Source organism: Lithobates pipiens, unplaced genomic scaffold (assembly GCF_037356315.1).
Source record: "Lithobates pipiens isolate NorthernLeopardFrog02 unplaced genomic scaffold, aLitPip1_a1.2 Scaffold_16, whole genome shotgun sequence".
Classification (NCBI taxonomy): domain Eukaryota; kingdom Metazoa; phylum Chordata; class Amphibia; order Anura; family Ranidae; genus Lithobates; species Lithobates pipiens.
In genome coordinates this window covers 216444289-216469278 of record NW_027507748.1, presented here as the reverse complement: position 1 = coordinate 216469278, position 24990 = coordinate 216444289, and the positions used below count along the sequence as shown (strand labels likewise).

General features: G+C 44.0%; 1 protein-coding gene across 1 annotated transcript in view; it reads right to left on the bottom strand.

The window, feature by feature from the left end:
• SLC9A1 (solute carrier family 9 member A1) overlaps positions 1-24990 on the bottom strand; it is a 122154-nt gene that overhangs the window by 5844 nt on the left and 91320 nt on the right. The window contains exons 7-10 of the mRNA XM_077481026.1: positions 22888-22958; positions 19256-19429; positions 12645-12756; positions 10002-10103 (exon numbers count right to left, since the gene is read on the bottom strand). Of these exons, the coding sequence (XP_077337152.1) occupies positions 10002-10103; positions 12645-12756; positions 19256-19429; positions 22888-22958 (459 nt within the window). The remainder of the gene's footprint in view (positions 1-10001; positions 10104-12644; positions 12757-19255; positions 19430-22887; positions 22959-24990) is intronic.

The following is a 24990-nucleotide window of genomic DNA, read 5'->3' as shown; positions in this document are numbered from 1 at the left end:
CAAGTGGTAACAGTATGGAGTAACAGACACAGAATTGTTTTGCTGGAATTTCGCTGGGCTTAGATCACCAGTTTGTGCTACTTGCCAATCATCCACTCACACCACTTACTGGTGCCCCAATTCGGAAGTTCCTCGCTACCAGGGACATCCAGGGCTTCAGGCACTACACTTCCGACCCCAGCCAATCACGCACCTTGTGACAAATTAGGCCGGCCCATTTTCCAAGAAAATCACAGATCTGTACAATTTCAACCTTGGTTCATGCAATTATAGCCAGTGTTGTCTTACAAATCTGTACCAGTTGATTCAGGGCTCACCCCAAGTCAGCCTGTACACCGAGACAGAACAAGTCCATGTGACCAAGCCACATTAACGTGCCTTTTTTACAGGCTTGTTTAGCCTCCCATCTGTCACCATGGTTGAGCAAATTTTTGGTGGAAGGTTGCACAGAAAGGTTCCACACTGGGTTTGTTTGTGGCAGATGACCTCTGATTCTGACACTCCGACAAATTTGTTACTGCAGTCTGAACTCAAGAAGGGTTTGTTAATCGTCCTTTTCTAACGTCGCCCTTCCGGGTTTGGAGGGTCAACCCCTTGGGTCTTGTCAAAGGGAAGTTTTACAATAAATGAAGGTTCATTTATGACTTGTCAGCCCCTCATTGTTCGCAGGTGCCTAGCCTTAACTCTTTGATCCCATCAGAAGAGTTTTCACTCAAGTATGCATCTGCGGATCAAGCAATTCAACCTATCATTGGGGTAGGTGAGGGCGCTTGGCTGCCTAACGCTGACATTGTGGACACCTTTAAGCCGTTTGATGGTTTCTCACAAAGCACTCAGCTGGATCCTCACACACAGAGAATTGCCAGGAAGTTATTCACCATTTGGATGATTTTCTGCTCATTGAGAGTGGTGCTCATGCCGCCGCCAACCTTCAGAATCTGACATCAGTTTTTGTGGCATTTTTCATCCCACTGGCAGTTAAGAAAATTGAAGGCACAGTTACTAAACTTACTTTCCTGGGGCTCATGCTTGACACTTTGTCTGTAGGCAGAGCAGCCTGCAAGGAGTAACTGGCAAGGATCCGAGAATGCATACATGCGTTCACGATCACCCAAGTTTGCACCAGGCTTGAATTACAGTCTCTGCTGTGTATGCTGAATTTCGCAATGAGGATTATTCCCCTGGGGAGTTCTTTCATTTCTAGGTTATTGGCTTTGTTACCTTCAGTTCCCAACTCGGATTCTCGTGTCAAACTAGATCCTTCCGCTTTGTCGGATTTATAGATGTGCGATGAGTTCCTGCAACATTGGAATGGTGTTACTATGTTTATCCCTACAGTGTCAGGATTTTCCCCTCAAGTTTCTACAGATGCAGCAGTCAAAAAAGGGCGGTTACTTTGTGTTTACGGGACCCCAACAGGCCGTCCATTTTTTCAGTACACCCCATTAAAGCGGGAGTCCGCCGGGACTCCGCGTTTTTTTTTTTTTTTTTTAAGTCAGCAGCTACAAATACTGCAGCTGCTGACTTTTAAAATAGTGACACTTACCTGTCCAGCGCACCCGCGATGTCGGCACCCGAAGCCGATCTCTAGATCGACACTCGAGTGCTGCCGCCGCCATCTTGGGTATGGGAATCAGGAAATGGAGCCTTTCGGCTTCATTTCCCGGTTCCCTACTGCGCATGCGCGAGCCGCGCTGCGCAATGAGGATGGTCCCCGCTGCCTCTGGGATCTGTGTGTTTCCCAGCAGGCAGCGGGGCACTTGCGGAAGGGGGTGGGCACTTGCGGAAAGGGGCCTAATGTACGCCCCTTTCCGCAGAGAGCTAGCCCGGAAGTGGGTGCAGTTACCTGGATTATCCAGGTAACTGCACCCCCCTCCCCCCTGAAAGGTGCCAATCGTGGCGCCGGAGGGGGGGGGGGGGGAATCCGATAAGCGGAAGGTCCATTTTAGGGTGGACCTCCGCTTTAAGGCTATCCTCAAAGGGATTCAGGAGAGTAGCCCACCTGCTGTAGCTAGCAGGCTTCCCATCACAGGATATATTCTGTGGTATGTCTGATTTATTTACCAGGTCTCCCTTTGGGTTTCCACCTAGTTTATTGCTCAAGGCAGCCATGTATCTGGCCTTTTATGGTTTCTGGGTTCTTGAGGCCTGGGGAGTTTACTTATTCTGGGCCAGGATCCAGTATTATTTTGGCCAATCAGCTAGTCGGGTACCCCAACTTCTTTCAGTTGCGTCTGCATACTTGCAAGACGCAGCAGATGGGAGTCAGCACTGACATTCGATTTTTTAAGACCGACAATACATGGTGACCGGTTTTGGTCTTAGACCAGCTCGTGAGGGCAACAGCGGACAGGCCCAGGGATAGTCCACTATTGCCTTCCCCTAGTTCTCCCCTCTCTACAGCTCAGTTCATGCATCATTGTTGCACCCTACTGTCCAATTTGGGTTTGGACCCCAAGGCATATTCGGGCAATTTCTTCATAATTGGGGCAGCTTCCGCGGCTTCTCGCCAAGGGGTTCCTGTTCATGTGATCAAAAAATTAGGTAGATAGAAGTTATCTTGCTTCTCTAGATATATCCTGTATCCTCTAGTCGAGATGTCACAGGCTTTTGTTGCTTTGACTGATTAAATGTTACATTTCAGTTTTGCAATAAATATTTGATAGCTTCATCCTACTGTCTTTATTTTTGCCCCCTTTTATGCATACTGACCACATCAGACCCCAGTTCAATTCTCCGTTTCTTCTTCCTTTCCTAAAACAAGCCACAAGGAGACGCCGAGTACAAGTGGAAGGCTGACCTCAGGTCAGTCTGTTTGTAGGAGGAGTTAGGCTGCATAAAGCCTGCCCTCCATCCCGATAGATGGGAGCTCGCGCATCCCACCCACCCACCCATTCCCCTTCTTTTACTTTCCATTTAAAATTTCATACTGGTGTATGCCCCTTTTTAGCATACTGATCATAGCGCACCCCAGATCAATTCTCGGTTGCCTCTTCCTTTCCTAAAATAATCCACAAGGAGACGCAAAGTACAAATAAATTTTGACTGCCGGACAACGTCCAAAGAATGCAGTCTTCTCTCTTCCGCCGTACGAGGCCAAGAGAAAAAAAAAAAAAGGCAAAACTAATGTCCTGATTTAAATGAAAGGCCAATGCCACTTTTGGCAAGAAGGTTGGAACAGGTCATAACACGACCCCGTCGTGGTGAAGGATCGAGTATGGTTCCCTGCACAAAAAGGACAGCCAACTCTGACACCCTTCTAGCCGAGGTGATGGCCATCAGGAAGGCTAGCTTGCGCGACAGCAAGTCTAAATGACTTTCCTTGATAGTCTCAAATGGTTGTTTCTATAACACAGACAGCACCAAGTTCAAGTCCCAAGGACACATAGGAGACCTAATGAGGGGGGGGGGGGGGGGGGAAGCAATTTGTCCCCTGCATAACGGTTCGGATCAGTGAATGGGAGGCTAAAGGGCCTTTGGAAGAATACTAACAGGGCCGAAACTTAACCTCCCATTGTACTCAAAGCCAATAGGATTTCCACAGCTGACTGTAGAAAAGAGAATTCTTCCAATCACATTTCAGAGGATGCCATTTTTTGGCTTTACACCAAGCAATACAAGTATACAGCTTTTCTAGCATTCACTAGGGTAGACACCGCTGGTCCCGAGATGCCATGATCCTTTAACACTGACTTCAATAGCCATCCATCAAATTTAGAGACTGTAAATTGGGGTGGAATATAGGACCATGAGACAGTAGATCGGGGCGACGTGGAAGTGTCCATGGCCTGTCTATTGTCAGTCTCACAATCTCTGGGAAAAAGGACCTTCTGGGCCAGTGGAACTCCCTCTCTCCGAATCACGCGCAATAAATGTGGAAGGAGAGGAATCAAAGGGAAAGCATAAACCAGGGAATATCTGCTCTGATTGCCAGAGGATATCTTGCTCGAGACAAACTGCTGTAGTTTGTTATTGAACCTGGATGCCAGTAGGTCGATACCTAGCCATCCCCTACGTTGGCAAATTTCCTGGAACACCCCTGGATGTAGGGACCATTCCCCCGGCCAGATTTGCTGGTGGCTGAGATAATCTGCCATCCAGTTCTCTACTTCCAGGTTATGGACTACGGATAGAATTGGCACATGTCCCTCTGCCCAGGCTAGCATGTGGTTCACCTCCTTTAGAGCTGAATGGAGGGTTGTCTGGTGCCCCTTATCTGATGCAACCGATTCTTCAGGACACAGATCCTTGCAGGTGACAAGATCACTCTTGCTTAGACCATATCAGACCTAAATACTTTAGACTTTAAGCTGGTCTCAAGGTTGACTTTTTCAGCATTTATGATCCAGCCTAAGCTTTCCAAATACCGCACTGTGCATGTTATGCTCTGTTCTAGAGCTTTAAGGCGTCAACATCAAAACAAATAATGCTCAAGAAATATCTGCCTTATTTTCAGGCAGATCATCTTCCTGGTTACGTCTGGCAGGCCGTCTGATCTGATCCTTTATGGACTGGCAGATACCAATCACTGCAACAGCTGGCTGAATAGCTGAACTAGTCAAGGAAAAAGAAAACCTTTAATAAGGACTCCAATTTCTTGTCAACAAAGACTTTCAAGCCCTGTGCGTTATCTACCGGACAAGTCAAGTTTTTGCACCTACAGCTGGCATGCTCCACTTCTTAACCTTTTCAGCCATGGGATATAAAAGTGAAAACCTCTTAGGAGGAACAAAAATCCTGTAAGGATGTTCCCATCCTCAACCCATTCCTGCTCCAGACTAGGAGGCTCCGGGAGGGGGATCTGCCACGCTTCTTGCCATTCTGCAGGATGGAGACAATCATGCCAGCAATCTGTGCTCTAACCCAGCTAGGGCTGAGGACAGTCCATCCTTAGTTATAAAGGGTGAAGCAGCAGAATTGACTGTAGGCATAATCTCAGATAGGCGCAGTGGCTCAGATTGCCCGGAAGCCTCTGGTCCTTCAGGGGATACATCTAGGTTCAGCAGGAACTACTGTTGACATAGGTGTGCCCTTCCCTGTAGTGTTAGTCCCACTTCTCTTTTTTTTTTTTTGAAGATATTTACTAGCCACAAAAAGGGAGTACCTGGGTGTAGTATTAACACCTCAGAAGGGAGACCCTTTAATAGGGCTCACCAAGACTTTCTGCAACAATCCTGCTAAGCACCTTTAGCCTGCCAAGCAACACCTGGTGACCCGCGTGACCCGCGTAAGGCGAAATTAACTGTTGCAAATGCCTGGTTTGGAGCCTGCTCTGTGTCCCACAGCTTGCTTCTAAAAGCCCATGCATGCTTGGCATATACAGCTTAAAGTGGAAGTAAACTCCCCTATCGTTTTCAGCCAAGGAAGCTGCCATCTTTGCCTCTGTTTAATCTTCAACTGCTATGGTGCTGCACATGTGATTCGTTATGACACCAGCCATTGGATGGTTTGATAGTTTGGCTGAGAGGACAGCCAATGTGCAGTTAGCATTTCCGGCATGCCTTTTGTTTTTAACCGTTTAAATCGATGGGTTTACTTCCACTTTAAATAAGCTCGCTGTGCGCTGGAACGGTCTGTGCATGCGTGCGCACATGGTCCCGGGGAACACACATTGGTTGTTTTTGCGCATGACGCAAATCTTTGTGCACCCAGATAAAGGCTACGGCGCGTGTGCCGAAGCCACGGCCGACAAACGAACTGCTGAGCCCAGTGGCGCTCTTGCGAACGCACGTACTCCATGGTGAACCAAGGCAAAATGGCGCACAGTCGTGCGCCACCATACAGGTAAGAAACTGCCAGACAAGCAAAAAAAAAATAATAATTGATTTGCATTTTAAATGAGTTCAATAAGTATTATTTGACACCTTCGCAAAACAGGACTTTGTGGCAAAATCCTTGTTGGCAATCACAGAGGTCAGACATTTCTTGTAGTTGGCCACCAGGTCTGCACACATCTCATCAGGGATTTTTCCCACTCCTCTTTGAAAATTCTATCCAAGTAAAGGTTTTTGAGGCCTACGTTTGGCAACTCGAACCTTCAGCTCCCTCTACATATTTTGTTATGGGATTAAGGTCTGGAGGCTGGCTAGGCCACTCCAGGACCTTAATGTGCTCCTTGAGCCACTACTTTGTTGCCATGTGTTTTGAGTCATTGTCATGCTGGAATACCCATCCATGACCCATTTTCAATGCCCTGGCTGAGTGAAGGAGGTTCTCACCCAAGATTTGATGGTATATGACCCCGTCCATCTTTCCTTTGATGCGGTAAAGTTGTCCTGTCCCCTTAGCAGAAAAACACCCAAAGCATAATGTTTCCACTTCAATGTTTGACGGGGAGGATGGTGTTCTTGGGGTCATAGGCAGCATTTCTCCTCCTCCAAACATGATGAGTTGAGTTGATGCCAGAGAGTTTAATTTTGGTTTTATCTAACCACAACACTGTCACCCAGTTTTCTGAATCATTCAGATGTTCATTAGCAAACTTCAAACGGATGGTACATGTGCTTTCTTGAACAGGGGACCTTGCGGGCGCTGCAGGATTTCAGTCCTTCAAAGCGTAGAGTGTTACAAATTGTTTCTTGGTGACTATGGTCCCAGCTGCCTTGAGATCATTGATAAAATTCTCCCATGTAGTTCTGGGCCAATTCCTCACAATTATCATGATCATTGAACTCCATAAGGCGAGATCTTGCATGGGGCCCCAGCTAATTTGCATTTCTTCCATATATGAATAATCGCACCAACTGGTGTCGCCCTCTCACCAAGCTGCTTGGCAAGGGTCTTGTAGTCCATTCCAGCCTTGTGTAGGTCTACAATCTTGTCCCTGACATCCTTGGACAGCTCTTTGGTCATGGTGGAGAGAATGGAATCTGACCGATTGCTTCTGTGGACAGGTGTATTTTATACAGGTAGCAAGCTGAGATTAGGAGCACTCCCTTTAAGAGTGCTCCTAATCTCAGCTTGTTACCTGTATAGAAGACATCTGGGAGCTAGAAATCTTGCTGCTGCTTGAGGGGATCAAATCCTTATTTCGCTCATTAAAATGCAAATCATTTAACTTTTTTGAAATGCGTTTTCAGGATATTTTATTCTGTGTCATTGTCACAAACCTACCATTAAAACTAGAGGCAGATCATTTCTTTGTCAGTGGGAAAACATTAAAATGTGTGTGTGTGTGTGAGTATATATATGTGTGTATATGTGTGTGTGTGTGTATGTGTGTATATGTGTGTGTGTGTGTATGTGTGTATATGTGTGTGTGTGTGTGTGTATATATGTGTGTGTGTGTGTGTATATATGTGTGTGTGTGTGTGTATATATGTGTGTGTGTGTATATATGTGTGTGTGTATATGTGTGTATATGTGTGTATATGTGTGTATATGTGTGTATATGTGTGTATATGTGTGTATATGTGTGTATATGTGTGTATATGTGTGTATATGTGTGTATATGTGTGTATATGTGTGTATATGTGTGTATATGTGTATATGTGTATATGTGTATATGTGTATATGTGTGTGTGTATATGTGTGTGTGTATATGTGTGTGTGTATATGTGTGTGTGTATATGTGTGTGTGTATATGTGTGTGTGTATATGTGTGTGTGTATATGTGTGTGTGTATATGTGTGTATATGTGTGTGTTGGTGTGTGTTGGTGTGTGTTGGTGTGTGTTGGTGTGTGTTGGTGTGTGTTGGTGTGTGTTGGTGTGTGGTGTGTATACATACACATACATATATATACCCATACACACACACACACACACACACTGTATTTATTGGCATATAACACGCGCCGGCGTATAACACGCACCCCAAGTTTAGGAGGGGATTTTAAAGGAGAAAAAAAAAAAAACTTTTAGGAGGGAAGTTTAAGGAAAAAAAACCAACAAACTTAAATGCCCATTAATGCAGCCTTGTCAGTCATTTGCAGCCTTCCAGTGCAGCCTTGTCAGGCTTGACTTTTAAAAATGGCGCCACGGAGATACAGAGCGGATGTCCTGTGTATCTCGGGCGGGTTTCCGAAAGCTGCCGAGAAGCCGACAATCAGCGGGGGACCAGCGCATAACACACCCCCACGATTTTCCCCTGATTTTAAGGGGGGGCGGAAGTGCGTGTTATATGCCAATAAGGTCTAATTATATACTGAGCCTGAGACTGAGCACAGCAACAAGACACAAGGTAGTTAATACTGCATCCACAAGGTCTCTCACAAACATTTCAAAGCTGACTGGGGTTTCAAGATGTCCTGTTCAAGCTCTTTAAAGTATCAAAGAAACCAGGTAACATTGAGGACCGAAGATGAAGTGGTCCACCAAGGAAACAATGCAGCAGATGAGACACATCATGCTTACTTCCATTTGCATCAGAAGTTGTCTAGCAGTACTATCAGCACAGAACTGTCAGAAACCATTAGAATCCCGGTAAAATCTACTGTCTGGAGATGACTGCCCAGAAGTGGTCTTCATGAAAAAAATGCAACTAAAAAGCCATCCATATGATGTGTAAATAAGGCTAAACAACTCAACTATGCACAAAAACATAGGAACTGGGGTGCAGAAAAATGGAGGCAGGTGCTCTGGACTGATAATTCAAAGTTTAAAATATTTGGCTGTAGCAGGTGGCAGTTTGTTCACCGAAGGGCTGGAGAGAGGTACAAACAGGCAACAGTGACGCATGGTGCATATTACGTGCAAGTTTGGGTCTGCATTTCCGCACATGGAAATTTGGTCAGGATCAATGGTGTCCTCAATGCTGATAAATACAGGCAGATACTTATCCATCATGCCATATCATCAGAGAGGCGTGTGATTGTCCCAAAATGTATTCTGCAGCAGAACGACACCAAACTTACAGCCAATGTCATTAACTACTTAACAACCGCGCTATAGCCGAATGACATAAGATCTGTGGTTCGTTCTATAAGATGTATTGAAATAACCTACCTGCCAAGTGCCTTGTGTGCAAGTGTACTTTGAAGAATTGGTGCCATTTTCAAGGCCAAGGGTTTGGATTTGGATTTCTCTTTTGTTCATTTACTTTCCATTTTGTTAATTGATTAAATGAAATATTAATGCATTTCTGAAAGCATTCTTAATTTACAGCATTCTTTCACACTTTCCTAAAACTTTTGCACAGTAGTGCACGTTTGAGGGTTTTATCAGGCCTAAAAAAAAATTCTTCAAGGCGTGCAAAAAACCCCCCAAAAACAGCCCTGGTAGTGAAAGTTAAAGCAACGTTCATGGAAAATTTTGAGTGTCATAGTTTTTGCGATTGGACAGGTACACTGAATTTCAAGGCTTGACATGTTTGGTATCAATTTACTTGGCACAACCCTACATTTAATTTGACCAAAAATTGGGCATAATAGTGCGTTTGTAATAAAATTTGATTAAGTTCTGTAGAAAATATGCACAAAAGTCCTGCAGCATAAAAGTTTGCAAATGCCACCATTTTATTTTCCAGGATCTTTCAATTTTGGACTAAAAATTACTTCAAAACGCCCATACAATTTTCAGATTTTCTGAAAGCAGATTTTAAACGTGGAAAAAAGAAAAAAAAACCTATTTGTCTAGTGTGGCAATTTAAGGAAACACAGGTCCTTCCCATTTGTTCTTATGATCCCCACCTATCACTGCAAAATTGGAGCATGATAGGAGTGGGAAGGGGTATACTAGGCTTACACCTTTGATTGCCAGTGTTCAATCTCCTGAAGGAAGCAGGATAACCCAATGTACCTGAATTCTTTCATCCTGTACTTTAATGAACTCCAAGAAATGGATTTTACAACAAGTCTAAAATTCTATTTTTCATGACCGAGACCTTTGTTATCTACACTTTGTATGTCTTACCATAAAAATACATTAATAACAAAAAAAATATTGATACAAAAAAGAAGCAACAGCGAAATTTCCACAGCACTGAAAATATTCAGTATGTTTTGTGAAATAAGGCCGTGCTTTATTAGTTTCAGTCAAGTTGTTTCACATTAAAAGCACTTACCCTCTGGTCTATTTGATGTATTTTTTGTCTTCTAAGTAACATCTGATTCCAGGCGTCTTCATAGGGATCAGCTACCAATGTATGACGATTGTAGGAGCGTAGCTGGAGATTTTTTAGTAAAAAAAACAAAAAAAAAAAAGCAAACATGTTAATGAGGGGGGAAAAAAAACAATTTCTATTACATACAAAGTTGCATTACACATCTAGGTAGGCAGACTTCGATTTAAAGCCCAACCCTACTCTACATTAAAGGCCAAGTTCCTGATGCCCAACCTGCAGCCAGAGGGGCATGTGCAGCCCTTTGGTATATGGTGTGCTCAGCAATTTGTATTTGGAAAATGGATTAGGGTGATTGTATTCATCTCGATAAAGGAACTACGGCGCTACTGTGTTTAGTAAAAGTGGGACACAGGTGGGAGGCAGCTCCTTTGGAAAGATAGGTCCTGAAGTAGGCTAAATATGAATGGGAAGAAAAGGGCGCCAGCCTATGGAAGGCAAATACGGATAACAGACGGTACAATAAAGTAAAAAAAGGAATGATAAATGGAAAGAAAAAAAAAAATCACCACATTTTACAGTTTGTTATCATCCATATCTGCCTTCCACAGGCTGGCGCCCTCTTCCTCCATTCAGAATTGCATTGATCGCTACTAGTCTCAAGTAACATCTTCAGTTTTACAGTAACATCAGTTTTATATTGTCTTCTGCAGCATATCTCCGGCCAAAATCATGAACATTATGTGTGGCCCTCTGGTAATGTCAGGTACCACATTGGAGTCCCCCTTTAACCCATAAGTTGACAGCTACTGAGCTAAGTCCACCTTTTTCAGCATGTTTCATGTCATTCAAACTACCCCCTCCTGCCTTACAGAAGCTGGGGTTTCTTTTCCCTGCTGAAACAGGGGAGGCTGTGCCTGGCACCACCTGCACAGCCACAAGATTACAGTGAAAAAAAAAAAAAAAAACACAACACACCACCAGTAGGTGGATTCCTAGCTCACAATAGAACACAGCCCTGTAACTGAAGATCAATACCTCAGAAAGGATTAGTGGCTGCAGGATCCCAAGCACGGTACCCACAAATCAACTAATAGTAGTTGCAATGCTTTAAAAAAACTATTTGTGTTGAGTTCTGAATAATGGTGAGGGATTAGTCAGTCCTGTCAGTTTTCATAGCCATTGTGTCCTTGTTAGGGAGATTTACCCTCTGTTTCTACTGGAAATCACTGTTAGCAGGACTGAAAGTGACGAAAAATCCAAATCCGTGACTAAAACATCAATAGAGGGAAAATGAGAACATTACATCCAGTGACAAATGTCTAGGGGGCATTTGCCTTACTTTGCAGAGATCTCCTCCAGCTTCTTGTTGGGTCTACAGGACAGAAAATTAAGGCAGATCTCCCCAAGGGGATATAGCCAATAAAAAAAAAGAAAGAAAAAAGATAAACCCGACAGGGTTTTAACCATTCTCTTCTCTATAAAAAATGTTCTAGATTTACTTTTAAGTACACGTGCATTTTTTTTTTTTTTAACAGTTGCAGTAGGTGTGTTATAACTGTTCTTTGTATGGCAAAAGCTTAAAAGCAGCGTTTGCTTCTAATATTAGGTATTATTATATGATAATAAATGGAACAGAATGTTTCGACATCTACATACCTTGTAGTTGTAGCCAAATTAAAGCTGGACTTCATATGATTGTAATATACAAGTGAATTACGATACCTGCCCAACTCCAGTTATTTCTGCTTGGTCAAGGAACCACTGTCAATCTGCTCAAATGCAAATGCAGCACTATACAGATCAGGTACCATATTTAAAAGTTAAGTATGGGATTTTTTTTTACCTTTTTCAGGTTTCATACTTACCTAGGTGGATGCCCCCGGCGCCTCTGCACTGAGAACAGAGCGATCAAAATGCTGATGGCTGTGTTCTCACAGCTCTCTGAGCAGAGAGCTGCTGTCAATCAGTCTATGAGACTTGCCTGATCACGGATCCGAGCAAGGGGTCGATCCCGACCCCTTACCACGTGATCAGCTGTCAGCCAATGACAGCTGATCATGTGACAAAACAGAGCCGGTAATCGGCTATTTTTCCTCCTCGCGCTGTCAGCGCGAGGAGAGAAAAAAAAAAGCCCATCACCGGCGGCCGTGATCGGGACATCAGTCCCGATCACAGCCAACTTATCAGTGCCCACCTGCCCCCTGCCAGTTAATAAAAGTGCCACCCATCAGTGCCCACAGTCTGCCTCAACAACAGTGCTGCACATCAGCGCCGCCCATCAGCGCATTTCAATGAAGGAGAAAAATGACCCGTTTGCAAAATTTTATAACAAACTATTAAACATGATTTTTTATTTTGCATTTTTTTGTTTGTTTAGCAAAAAATAAAACTCCCAGCTGTAATTAAATACCACCAAAAGAAAGCTCTATTTGTGGGAATAAAAATGAAAAAAAAATTTCATTTGGGTACAGTGTTATATGGCCGCACAATTGTCATTCAAAGTGCATCAGCGCTGAAAGCTGAAAATTGGTCTGGGCAAGAGGGGGGTTTAAGTGCCCAGTAAGCAAGTGGTTAAAAGAGAAAAAAGCTGAAAGTTTATTACATAATGGCAAATTTTTCTGAGAAAAAGTTGAGGTATCTTACCCTTTGGCGCGTCTTTTGCAAGTTTGTGCGCAGGATCTTGCGTATCTCCTCCTCTTTCACCTTGGACAATGCTGGAAGGATTCTCTCCGACTTAGGTTTAGTTTGGATATTTCTGAAGAAAAAAAAAAAAAAAAAAAAAAAACAACTTTGGTCTTCACACATCTCAACCAGTCAATTACTGTCTGAAGCCACAGTCAAAGTCTGGGAAGCTGAGCACTGAAGCAGACCATACAGGGCTCACATTTCTGCTGAATAGCATTTTTGACTTACAGTAAAATCTGTTTCTCTGAGTTCATTGACAGACAGCGCTTCATTATTCAGAACTATAGGGTTATAATCGCCCCCTACAGGAGTAGGACACTAGGCAGAAAAAAGCCTTGGCTAAGCCCATGGGCAGTCCTAGGCAATATACACCCCCCCCCCTCTCTGCTATAGGCCTTCAGTTTTGTCCCAAGCAATGTAAAGACAAAAATCCTATTTTCTCATTCCTTCATGGACAGACACAGCGTTTCCTTATTCAGAAGGATAGGGATTACTCAGAGCAGTACCAAACATGAGGGTGGGACAATGAAAAATCCCAAGACTAACAAGAGCCAACCAGGTAGCAGCAGCTCAAAGAACAAACTGGAGCCCAACCTGAACAATAACCCTTCAAGAGGGAATAGACCCTCTAAACAGCAGCCTGCAATACCTTGCAGCCAAAAGAAGCATCCTCAGATGCCAGCACAGCCACATTGTAGAATTTTGTGAAGAAGTGTACACCGACGACCAAGTGGCCACCTTGCAAACCAGTGCAGCCGACATCTGATGATGGAAGGCCCGAAGCAATAAAGCAGTATGCGCTGTAACAGGGAAATGAGGAACCCAAACACTGATGAAATAGACCAGAGTCATCGTCTGTTGGAGCCATCTAGAGAGGTCGCAGAAGAAGCAGATAGCCCCCTTTTTGGCCCATCACTGTTCACAAACAGTGAGTCTGATCTCCTAAAAAGGTCCTGTGACTGCCAAATGCACCCGAACCACCCAAACACATCCAGGGCAAGTAAGGTAAATGCCTTAGGGCATTTTGACCTGGGACACAGGGAAGGCAATACAACATCTTTAACCCCTTTCCACCGAGCGTACACAGATGTGCGTACTCTGCTTTGGGGAGTTATACCGGGATGATGCCTGAAGCCATCATCCTGGTACTGTTTTTTAGAGCCAGCGATCGGCTATCCAGCCATGACAACCGATGCGGCTAAAAGCCGCTCGGCTGTTATGCCTGAGGAGCAAGAGGGGACGTCCCCCCCCTGCCGTTCTTACCGGGGCTCCTGTTCAATCGGGAGCCCCAATAAACAGTCCGCCGCTTATGGCAGCTAGGGACAGACTGGAATGAAGCCGTAAGCAGCTTCATTCCAGCCTCCTAATAGTAAACACGGAAGCGACATCATGACGTCACTTCCCGTTTACTCAGCTGCCAATGGCGCCGGTTTAAAAATAAATATAAAAAAATGCAGTATTCAGAATCGCTGAAATCGAATACTTAGACCCCCAATCCCTCCATAAAGAGTACCTGTCACCACCTATTACTGTCACAAGGAATGTAATAAAAAAAAAAAAAAAATGTATTCATTTTTTTTTTTTAAAGCGCCCCCGCGAGCTTACGCAGCAAAGACAATGGAAGTCACGCCCGCATATGTAAACGGTCTTCAAACCACACACGTGTGGTATTGCCGTGATTGTCAGAGCGAGAGCAATAATTCTAGCACTAGACCTCCTCTGTAATCTGAATTTTTTTTTAAAGCGTCGCCTATTGAAATTTTTAGGTACCGTAGTTGTCATTCCACAAGTGTGTGCAATTATAAAGCGTGACATGTTTGGTATCTATTTACTCAGCATAACATCTTTCACATTATAAAAAAAAAAAGTTGGGCTAACTTTACTGTTAAATTTTTTAAAAATTCATGAAAGTGTCCCTTTTCCCAAAAAGTTGCGTTTAAAACACCACTGCACAAATACCGTGTGACATAAAATATTGCAACAATTGCCATTTTATTCTCTAGATTTTCTGCTAAAAAAAACAAAAAAACAAAACAAATATAATGTTTGGGGGTTCCAAGTAATTTTCTAGCAAAAAATACGGATTTTAAACTTGTAAACACCAAATGTCAGAAATAGGCTTAGTCATGAAAGGGTTAAAAGAAATTAGAGGAGGGAACCACGGACAAGAGCGAAGAACCACTTCATCTTTGTGGTTCACCCGGCAAGTAGTATGACATGGTAACGCCTACAGTTCAGACACTCTGCGAGCAGAGGTAATAGAAACCAAAAAAATCCACCTTCTGGGACAAAGCAAGCAGAAGAACCTCCAAAATATTTTCAAAGGGAGGCTCCTGTAGAACAAAGAGTAGATTCCATGATGGTAGAAGCGACCGCACCGGTGGAGGTAGATGTCAAACCCCTTGATTAAGAGTACGCACCAGGGAGTCTGAGAACAGGGGACACCGAAGAAAACAGTCAAGGCCGTACTTGGTACTCAAGGCCAAGTTCTGCTCAACCCCCCCCCCGTGAAGGAAGGTCAAAATCCAAGCCACCGAGAAAGAAAGAACGAGGGTAAAAGGTAAGCGCCTCACACCAGGATATGTATGCCATCCATGTCCGGTGGTAAATTTTCCCAGAGGAAGGCTTCCTAGCCTTCAGCAGCGGTGTAACTTCAACACCTGGCTCATGACAGCCAGGCCTTCAAACACCAGTGACTGAAGCAGGATGGAAGATCGGCCCTTGGGACAGTAGAACCTCCCTGAGAGGCAGTCGCCAAGGGACGTCAGCCTACCAAGACCAACAAGACCATTGGGGCCGCCGACTGAGACCTCCGCCGCCTTGGGTCCTCACAAGGAGCACCGGCCGAGACCCCACACTGGGGTGCCTGATACCCACCAAAGGGGTGCATTGGACCCCTAACAGGGGCACTTTTTGCTGAGACTCCACACAGGGGGCAACTATGGATGCCACGCACAGGGGACACCACTGGGCCCCTCACGGGGGGCATCCACTAAGGCCCCTCACAGGGGGTGCCTAAGGAGGACTCACTTAACCCCCCCAAAATGGTTGCCCTCAGAGCCACCCACAGTGCCGTTCCTCTGGAAGAAGGCGTGGCCGTGCGGACTAGCAGGCCGCGGTATAGTAGGCTGCAAAATCCACGGCCTAAATTTTCGGCCGCCCGCAACTGCTCAGTAGGCCACAAAGCCACGGCGCTCCCAGACAGATCCTCCTAGTTACCGAAATGGGTGGAGGCTGTCGGCCATGAGGAACGCTGCGACATAAGCCTTGGAAGACGCTTGGGAGACCACTGGATCGCGTTGTCCAGCCCACCGCCCAGTCCAAGGGTCGATTGAAGATCTCGCAGGAAAAAAAAATCCAGGGAGGGAAAAAAAAAAAAAAAAAAAAAAAAGTAGCTTAAAAAGCAAAAACAAAAAATTGCCAGGACCAGAGATCCCAACAGGAAACTAGGTCCTTAATCCTGACTAGGCAGAAAAAAAACTAAAGGCCTATAGCAGAGAGGGAGTGTATATAACCTAGGACTGCCCATAGGCGTAGCCAAGTCTTTTTTCTGCCTAGTGTACTACTCCTGTAGGGGCCGATCTAACTGTATGGTTCTGAATAAGGAAGGGTTGTGTCTGTCAATGAACGAATGAAAAATATAATTTATACTATAAATTGGCACGATATCAGCGAGTTAGTGGGCATGACCTGAGGAAGAAGGCCATGCCTCCGAAACGCATTGTCATGGCAACTGTGTGATGTTCTCACTGTCTTCCCCCCCCCCCCCGTAACCTGCTCTTGTGGGTTTGTGTGTCCTCCAGCGCCGGCTGGACCAGATGATTAGGAACTGTACGTTGAGCGTGGTGGTGGACAGCCTTAAAATGTGCTGCCAGGATATGGGCAGCTAGGTTGAATGTCCACGGCTCCCCCTTTCCCCATCGGGATCTTGAGGTGGTTGTAGGAGTGTGGCCACAGTAAAATCCTTATGCTGCATCTATCTTCACACAATGCGAGTTTGACCATTGTAGCGTTTTTAACTTCACCATATTAAAGCCAATGTACACTAGGGTGGCATTGCGCTCTTGTTTTGCATTTTGTCTAGATGTGTTTCTGCCTCCCAGAGGATCCATAGAGAGCAGCAGCACCCTTTGACTTGTCTATTTATCAGCTGGAGGGCTATACCAAACTGTAGATAAGCGCACCTGCTAGTTATTACTTTTGTGTGTGTATTTTGTTCACACACACAGTGCATTTCTGATCCCAGGAGTTTGAGTACAGCTACATTTACAACAGGCTCACAGATACTGCAGCTATTCGCATGCAAACTCACGTCTTAGACACAAAACTGAGCTACTCAAATCCCTATATGCAAGTTTTTAAAGCATAGTATAGTAAAAGCCCAGAATTCTTCTTTAAAAGTTGCACTAGAGAAGGTTATCTAAAGAGGCGGGCATACAAACTCCAGGCCTCATCCTTATCAAGGCAGTCCGCAAACTGATGGATACTGAATATATACTTAAAAATAATATGTACTGAATATGTACTTAAAAATTCAGCATGGTGGTAATAGAACGTTTATTATTGCCTTTTCTACTCTCTGCAGTCACAAGGTGGTCCGTTGGAGTGCCCTCCACCCGAGGGGACTGCGCCACCCATCTCATGCTGAGGACAGGATCTGGGGTATGTATGCACCCAGTGTACTTGATATGGATACACACTTTTATGGAGAGTAATTTGGGGTGAGCACATTTCTCAATCAAATTTCATCTGATTGTAAGGTTTCTTTAGATAATAGCCATGCAATACATAACCCAAAATTTTCTTTAATGTTTTTGTTATTGTTATTTCTCTTAGCCTACTACCTCGTCTTTATTGGTCAAGTCTTGGTTCCCCTGAAGAAGCCATTCTAATAGTGAAACATGTTGGGCTATCCTTGACCACTGAGTACTTTTAAGGTCGCCACCATCTTTGGCTAACTTGATCGATCAGACATGTATTTTAATTTTATTGCCCTTTTGTATTTTGTTTGTGAACTTTGATTATCTTTTTTGTAATAAATTAAATCCTTGAATTAGTGTTTCATAATATAGTTTGTTTCTTTAAAATTTGGTTTTCGTCTGACTGATAGGCACCGTAATAATCCCCATTTTCCCAATCGCTCTACAAAATTACCAATCCAACTTTGGGATGAGGTGCTCTAGTATATTGGAGTGCCCCGCCATATTTTCCAATTTTTCCCATTATACATGTTGCTCATATAAAATACAGGCTGGTTGTATTAAAGTGGTTGTATACCCACATTTTTAACTTTTACCTACAGGAAAGCCTATAATAAGGCTTACCTGTAGGTAAAAAAAATATCTCCTAAACCTGTACGGTTTAGGAGATATTCCCCTCGGTATGCGCCGCTGACTGCAGCGGCGCATGCGCACAAGGGGGTTCTCTCCATGAAAATCCGGCAGCGCTCGTCCGGCCGGACTGAAATCTCCCGCGCGCATGCGCGGGAGTGACGATATCGCGGCTCCGGCCACTCACAGCGCCGGAGCCGCGATACCCGGAAGAGACGCCGAGGGAGCATGTCGGCTCCCTCGGCGTGGATCGGGCCAGATGTCGGGGCCTCGTTCTAAGGTAAGTATTTCATAATGAGCTAGTATGCGGTGCATACTAGCTCATTATGCCTTTTGCCTTGCAGGTTTAAAAAAAAAAAAAAAATTGCGGGTTTACTACCGCTTTAAGGCCTGGTTCACACCTATGCCAGTTGCAGTTTGCATATTCTAGGTGCGCTTTTCAATACATGTTTTTTGATCCATTAAAGTCTATGGAACCAAAAACGAGAAGCAAAAAGTCCCTGGCCTTTTCCATAAAACGCAGAGATGTGAACATGACACATAGGCAACACTGCTAAATGGACTGTGGTGTGTTTCTGCAAAACTGAAAACGCACTAAAAATAAAAATAAATGCATAGGTGTGAACTAGGTCTGAACGAATGACTAAAGATCATAGTACAAAGGATTCAGAAAGCAAAATTACACACGTGACTGAGAAAAGTGGCTGGATGAAAACAGTTGGAGTGTAAAAAAATTGGATTCAGAGATTGCGAGCTGTGGTTAAGCATAGGAAAGAATGAAGGAAGCTCCTGCAGGAAGCCAGGACCTCTTGAAGAGTTTTTGCACTGCTACTGATTAAGTGTCACTGAAGTATTAAAAGCTGTGTGGCTTTTGGCACTAAATCATAATAAAACAAAAAAACAAAAAAACAAAAAAAAAACAGAAAAACACCTTCACATTGAAAACGGCTTTCACATCTATAAAGAATAAATACACTGAACAACACTGATCATAATTAGTGTTGAGTAAGTGGTCATCCTATGCTTCCAAACTGCTTCTATCCTAAACACAGTGCATGCAATTATTATACAGATTTAAAAAAAATAAAAAAAAAACTATATTCAATGTATGTAGACACCAAGCATAACTTTTTACCATTTCCCTTGCCTCATCAATTCATAGCAAAAATGTTTTGGCTAGAGCTGCACTTTATATGCGAATCAGAATATGCAAATTAATGAATCCGCCATCATACTTACTGCATGGAAACGGTAGAAACGGTGGATGGGATTTTTCCAATGCCGCCGCTCTCTACCAATTCTATTGCCTGCTTCATCTCCATTTTGTGATAAAAGGCAATGAGCTGAGGCTCTGTTGACCGCTCCCCTGCAATAAGGCACTTCTTCACATAAGTTTTATTAAAACGATTCAGCCTATGTAGTAGAGAAAATGAGAGAATATTTTAATATTAGAGGAGTTTTGAGCAAAATTTTATTATTTTTTCTCTCCCATGCACAGTTTTAATGGAAAATATTTAAAATGGTCAGGCCCCCCCAGAGAACTTTATTCAAATCTAAACACGAATATGTGGCAATTAAGATTAGGCATTCTATGTATTTAAGATTCATATATAAGAAGTCTGTTCTGTATAATATTATACACACTATATACACCAGGGATATGCAATTAGCGGATCTCCAGCTGTTGCAAAACTACAAGTCCCATCATGTCTCTGGGTGTCATACTTGTGGCTGTCAGTCTTGCTATGCCTCATGGGAATTTTAGTTCTGCAACAGCTGGAGGTCCCCTAATCCCTTATACACACAGGTTTATATCAAATATCTGAACACAAAAAATGAAATATTCCAGGAATGAGTCTTCGGTGCTACTGAATCATTTATTTATTTATTTTAAGAAGTAGGATTTCAGGTTTCATTTCACTTTAACCTGTTCCCGCCGAGCGTACGCAGATGTGCGTACTTGGCTTTCGGGGGTTATACCGGGATGATCCCTGCAGCTGCAGGCATCATCCCGGTACCGTTGTTTAGAGCGGGTGAACGACTATCCAGGGATAACAACCGAAGTGGCTAAAAGCCGCTCGGCTGTTATCCCTGAGAAGCAGGAGGGGCCCCCCCACTGCTGCCTCTCGCCACGCTTTCCGGGCCTCCCGGTGGCATGGGAGACCCGATTGACAATCCGTCGCTTCTGGCGGCTAGGGACAGACTGGAACGAAGCCATAAACTGCTTTGTTCCAGCCTCCTGATTGTAAACACAGAAGGAACGTCAGGTCACTTCTTGTTTACTTGGCTGCCAACGGTTTTAAAAAAAATATACAGTATTGAGAATCACCAAAAATGGTGAGCTGAATACTTTGAAGTGCAAAGGAGGGATCTAAGACCCCCGTACCCTCCATAAAGAGTACCTGTCACCACCTATTACTGTCACAAGGGATGCTTACATTCCTTGCGACAGCAATAAAAGTGATAACAATTTTTTATTTTTCTTTAAACACAACGTAATATAAAAATAAAATATGATTTTTTTTAATAAAGCGCCCCCGTCCCTGCGAGCTTGCGCAGCAAAGAAAATGCATATGGAAGTCGCACCCGTGTTTATAAACGGTATTCATATCACATGTGAGGCATCGCCGCGATCGTCACAGTCAGAGCAATAATTCTAGCACTAGACTCCCTCTAACTCCAACGTGGTAACCGTAAACATTTTTTTTTAAAAGTGTCGCCTATGGAGATTTATTAGGTACCGTAGTTTGTCGCCATTCCACCAGTGCGTGCAATGATAAAGCATGACATTTTTGGTATCGATTTACTATATTTTACTAACCTCTTTCACATTATACAAAGAAATTGGGCTAACATTACCGTTTCGTTTTTTTTTAAACCATGAAAGTGTCCCTCTTCCCAAAAATTTTCATTTAAAAACGCCATTTTATTCTCTAGATTCTCTGCTAAAAAATATATATATAATGTTTGGGGGCTCTAAGTAATCTCCTAGAAAAAAAAACGGATTTTAACTTGTGTAGCGCCGGCTCCTGAAGAGCATGTGCTATGTGTTTTTGTCATTTAATTGATGGTATGGTATAGCCGGGCCGGCTGCAAGATACTGGTACCGTACGAGGGTTCTCAAAGTTGTCTACATCTTTCAGTTATTCAAGTGTCCTATAGCAAGTCTGTGGCAGAGACTTCGCTTCATTTGAGCACTCTATCGGCTGCTAGGCCTGGTGAGAGAAGGACTATCTGATAAGGGCGAGGATCCACTCGTGAATTGCTATTCTATGGATTTTCCCAACGTGAGATACTCTTTTCTATTTGACTTAGTTCCAAGAGTACCTGGACTTTCTTACCTAAACCTCAGTGGCCAGCTTCAGGGGAAAGAGAAGAGTGCCCATAATGGATGGAATGACTGGTCTTACCACGGGGCACCCATTGTCAGCTGCTCCTTTTCTCCCCTGAAGTTGGCAGCTGGGAGCGGATCACGTGACTGAACTTCTGTGAGAATAGGCTAGTATAAGCCTTTTCCTTCATCAGGGTAATTAATAGAGGGGTGGCAGCAGTTTTACTTTTCATTTAACATGTACCGTTTTCATACGAGAACAATCAAAAGACAGAGCATGATCCAAAACAAAAAAAAAAAAGCCCGCCGTACAAGGATTTTTGGACAAATTTTCCTTCATCGGTTCTGTTTTGCTGTGAAACGAGAAAAAGCGGACAATCGATCGCCCAATTTTCTTATAGCGTGTACCCCACTTTACTGAACACGCGAAGTACAGTGTACATCGGAAGTAATGGTTGGCATTTTCAGCCATCTTTAGAGGGGAGGAGCGTATAGCAGATTTGAATTTTGCTTAAAAAAAAAAGAAAAAAAAAAAGAAATAAAAGCAACTCATTAAGTCCTTTTTTTAAATTTTGGACTGAGTGGTGAGGGATTAGAACACCTGTGATATTTTCATTGCTGTTTGTGTCCCAGTTAGGGAGATTAGTTACATAGTAAGGTTGAATAAAGACACCAGTCTATCCAGTTCAACCTGAGTGTCTACAATTGTCCCTAACCCTGTACATTGCACACTCACATCAGTCCCTACCCTCTAGGAGCCCACAATCCAAGGTTCCAATTCCTACACTAGGGCCAATTTTGGACAAAAATCAATTAACCTACCTGCATGTCTTCGGGTTGTGGGAGGAAACCGGAGTACCCGGAGGAAACCCGCGCAGGCACAGGGAGAACATGCAAACTCCAGGCAGGTAGTGTCGTGGTTGGGATTCGAACCAGCGACCCTTTTTACTGCTAGGCGAGAGTGCTAACCACTACACCACTGTGCTGTCCACAAATTCACCCTCTTTGTCCCGTTTGCCATAAAAAAAAAATATCCCAAATTTTGGGTTGTCTCCAGAAAATTAAATAGAGCATAAATCTTTCAATGGGGAGGCTAATTTTGGTGACCAGGGAATCTCTAGGTATTGCCTTAGAGTCAATTCACGCATGACAGGTGTTTTACTGCATTGGAAGCCACCATTCGCTGCAAGGACACAGAAAACAGTTGCTTTGGAGTTGTGTATGATGCGTTAAAATTGTGTACCACACTGCCCACTACCGCAGGGGTAAAGCGCTCTGGAAGCTGCCTGTTCTAGTGCGAATTTGCCCTTAATATGCAGGGATTTTCTCACTTCCCATTTTGGCTAAGAGACAGGAAGTGAAGGTAAATCTCTGCAATGGGACACAGATGAAAAAAACAAAAAAAAAAAAACACACACACACACATAGGGGTTCCAACTCTTCCTTACTCCATCCAGTTAATTATAGTCTAACAGAATTCTATTTAATATGATTCTTTTAGCTTTCATTTATTATACATTAAGAGTTTTGCATGACTCACTTGTCTTTCCAATGATGATGACCATAGTGACCACATACATCCTCAATTCCAGTTAAAAGGTGATCAAGGAACTAAAAAAGGAAGAGAAAGAACACACAACAGCATTAGTTTGCCTGTAAATATTATATCAAAATGTGTTCATGACAATCAGGGTAATTTTACAGCTAGCCTTGTAGAAAATATACAAGGCTATTGGATTTGCAATATGAAAAGCTATGAGAACAAGGTGGACACCATTTTGTCAGATTCTTCTGCAACATGCTGGTGGCCTGCTCTGCTGGCCAATGAACTAATATATCACTATAATGTCACTACCCCTGATCAATTATGCAGCAAGCAAAGTCAGACATTCTGTTCTAAAGGATTCTTTTAACATGCAATTGTCCAATGAGTGGCACAGCGATTTCCAATGTTTGAAGCTGTTCTATAATTAGGAGGTCACCAACATGTTGACATCAATTGTTTCATCCAGTAAAGCAGGGGTGCCCAACCTTTTGAAGAGCGAGGGCCACTTAAGCGACTTGGTAACCAGTCATAGGCCACAATGAGCAGACGACAAGTCCGCGTCCACTCTGCGTATGCAAAGTGGACACAGACACAGCCCACTCTACTGATCAAATTGAGTTCCCAGATCTCCATGCCTTTCTGCCTGGGGTGGGGGCTGCTGTGGTCTGGGCTGTGGGTCAGGGATGCTTTTGAAAAGCCTGGGGTAATGTGCCCCTGAAGTGGCAGTTCAGGGGTGCCTTATCTTCACTGTGAGAAATCACTTTGTTGTTTGGCATTATAGTCACTTCACCATAACACACGTTTTTCAAACCTGCCTCTTGGGCCCGGCCTTTTGGCTAGGACCAGGGGAAATTTTTATTCCCGGCCGGAGGGTCGGCCATTGTATTTCACAATGGTCACTTTCACTCACTCTCCCACTTCCTTCTCCCCATTTTTTTTTTTATTTATCCCTTGTTTGTCACTTTTTTGTATTTCTATGTTTGGTGTGTCACTTTTTGTCACGTGTGAAGAGTAGGGTGTCGGTCCAACCCTGAAAGGGGTGGACATAGGCCTTCTGGCTTGGTTCGCACTCTCTCTCAGGGGGTCTCCCTTCGGGGGAGCCCCAACCAAGTACTTGGGTGGGTCTGTTTCGGCAGACCTTCCAGAGAAAGGTGGTCGTCTGGTTTCGGCCAGATAGACCTAGTACGGTACCTCAGTCCCAGTCTGGGGCCTAATGCCCCAGGGGATCAGGGTAAGGTCCTTCCTCGTGGAGGACAGTGGTACACCTGTTGCACGTTTTTGTGTTCACTCTTTATGTGCAAGCATTTTTTTTGGCACCGGGAAGTTTTTGGGTGTGTTTTGCACGCCACAGGCTTTAAAAAAATAAAATTAAATTAAATAAAATGGAAGGGGACAGAACCACTTGTTTTTTTAGACGATCGGCTTGGAAAATAGGCAGGTGTAAATGGACACAAGTCTGTTTACAACTGCTGCTCCATAGAGGTGAATGGAACTTCCGATTGGGTCAGACAGATCATGTTAAAGAAGCCCAAGGCTACCTTTACACTGATGGTCTGCGGTCTACCCACTCAGTGGACGCAGGGCACCCGTGGCTTACCTGCAGGTTAGCTGTACTTTGCCATAGAATTCTATTTTCTGCAGGTGTGGTGCACTTTATGAAAGTGCACCAAACCCACAGGTAAAACCAGAAGTCTATGGCTCAGTGCAGGTAAGCAGCAGGTGCACTGCACTACACCTGTGGATCAGTTTGAAAGCAGCCCAGTAACCACTGCAGAACAAATATGTCCATATATACACTGATTTTAGTAATAAACTTGCTGTCCCAGACAGAGTGCATTTGGTATCACCCCACAGGAGCCGACAGGAGCCCGTGCTATACAGGAAGTATTGGCTGCTTGCTTTCTTTACCGCTGGCTTCATTCAAAACACTAATGCTCTGGCATGGCGGGTAGGCAACATGCAATCTGGGCTTGCTAAACCACCATCCCAGAGCAGGAGGTCGCGGGCCACATCAGAGGGCTCCTTGGGCCACATGTGGCTACCGGGTCACTGGTTGGGCACCCCTGCAGTAAAGCAATGCAGACTCACGGCCTCTCC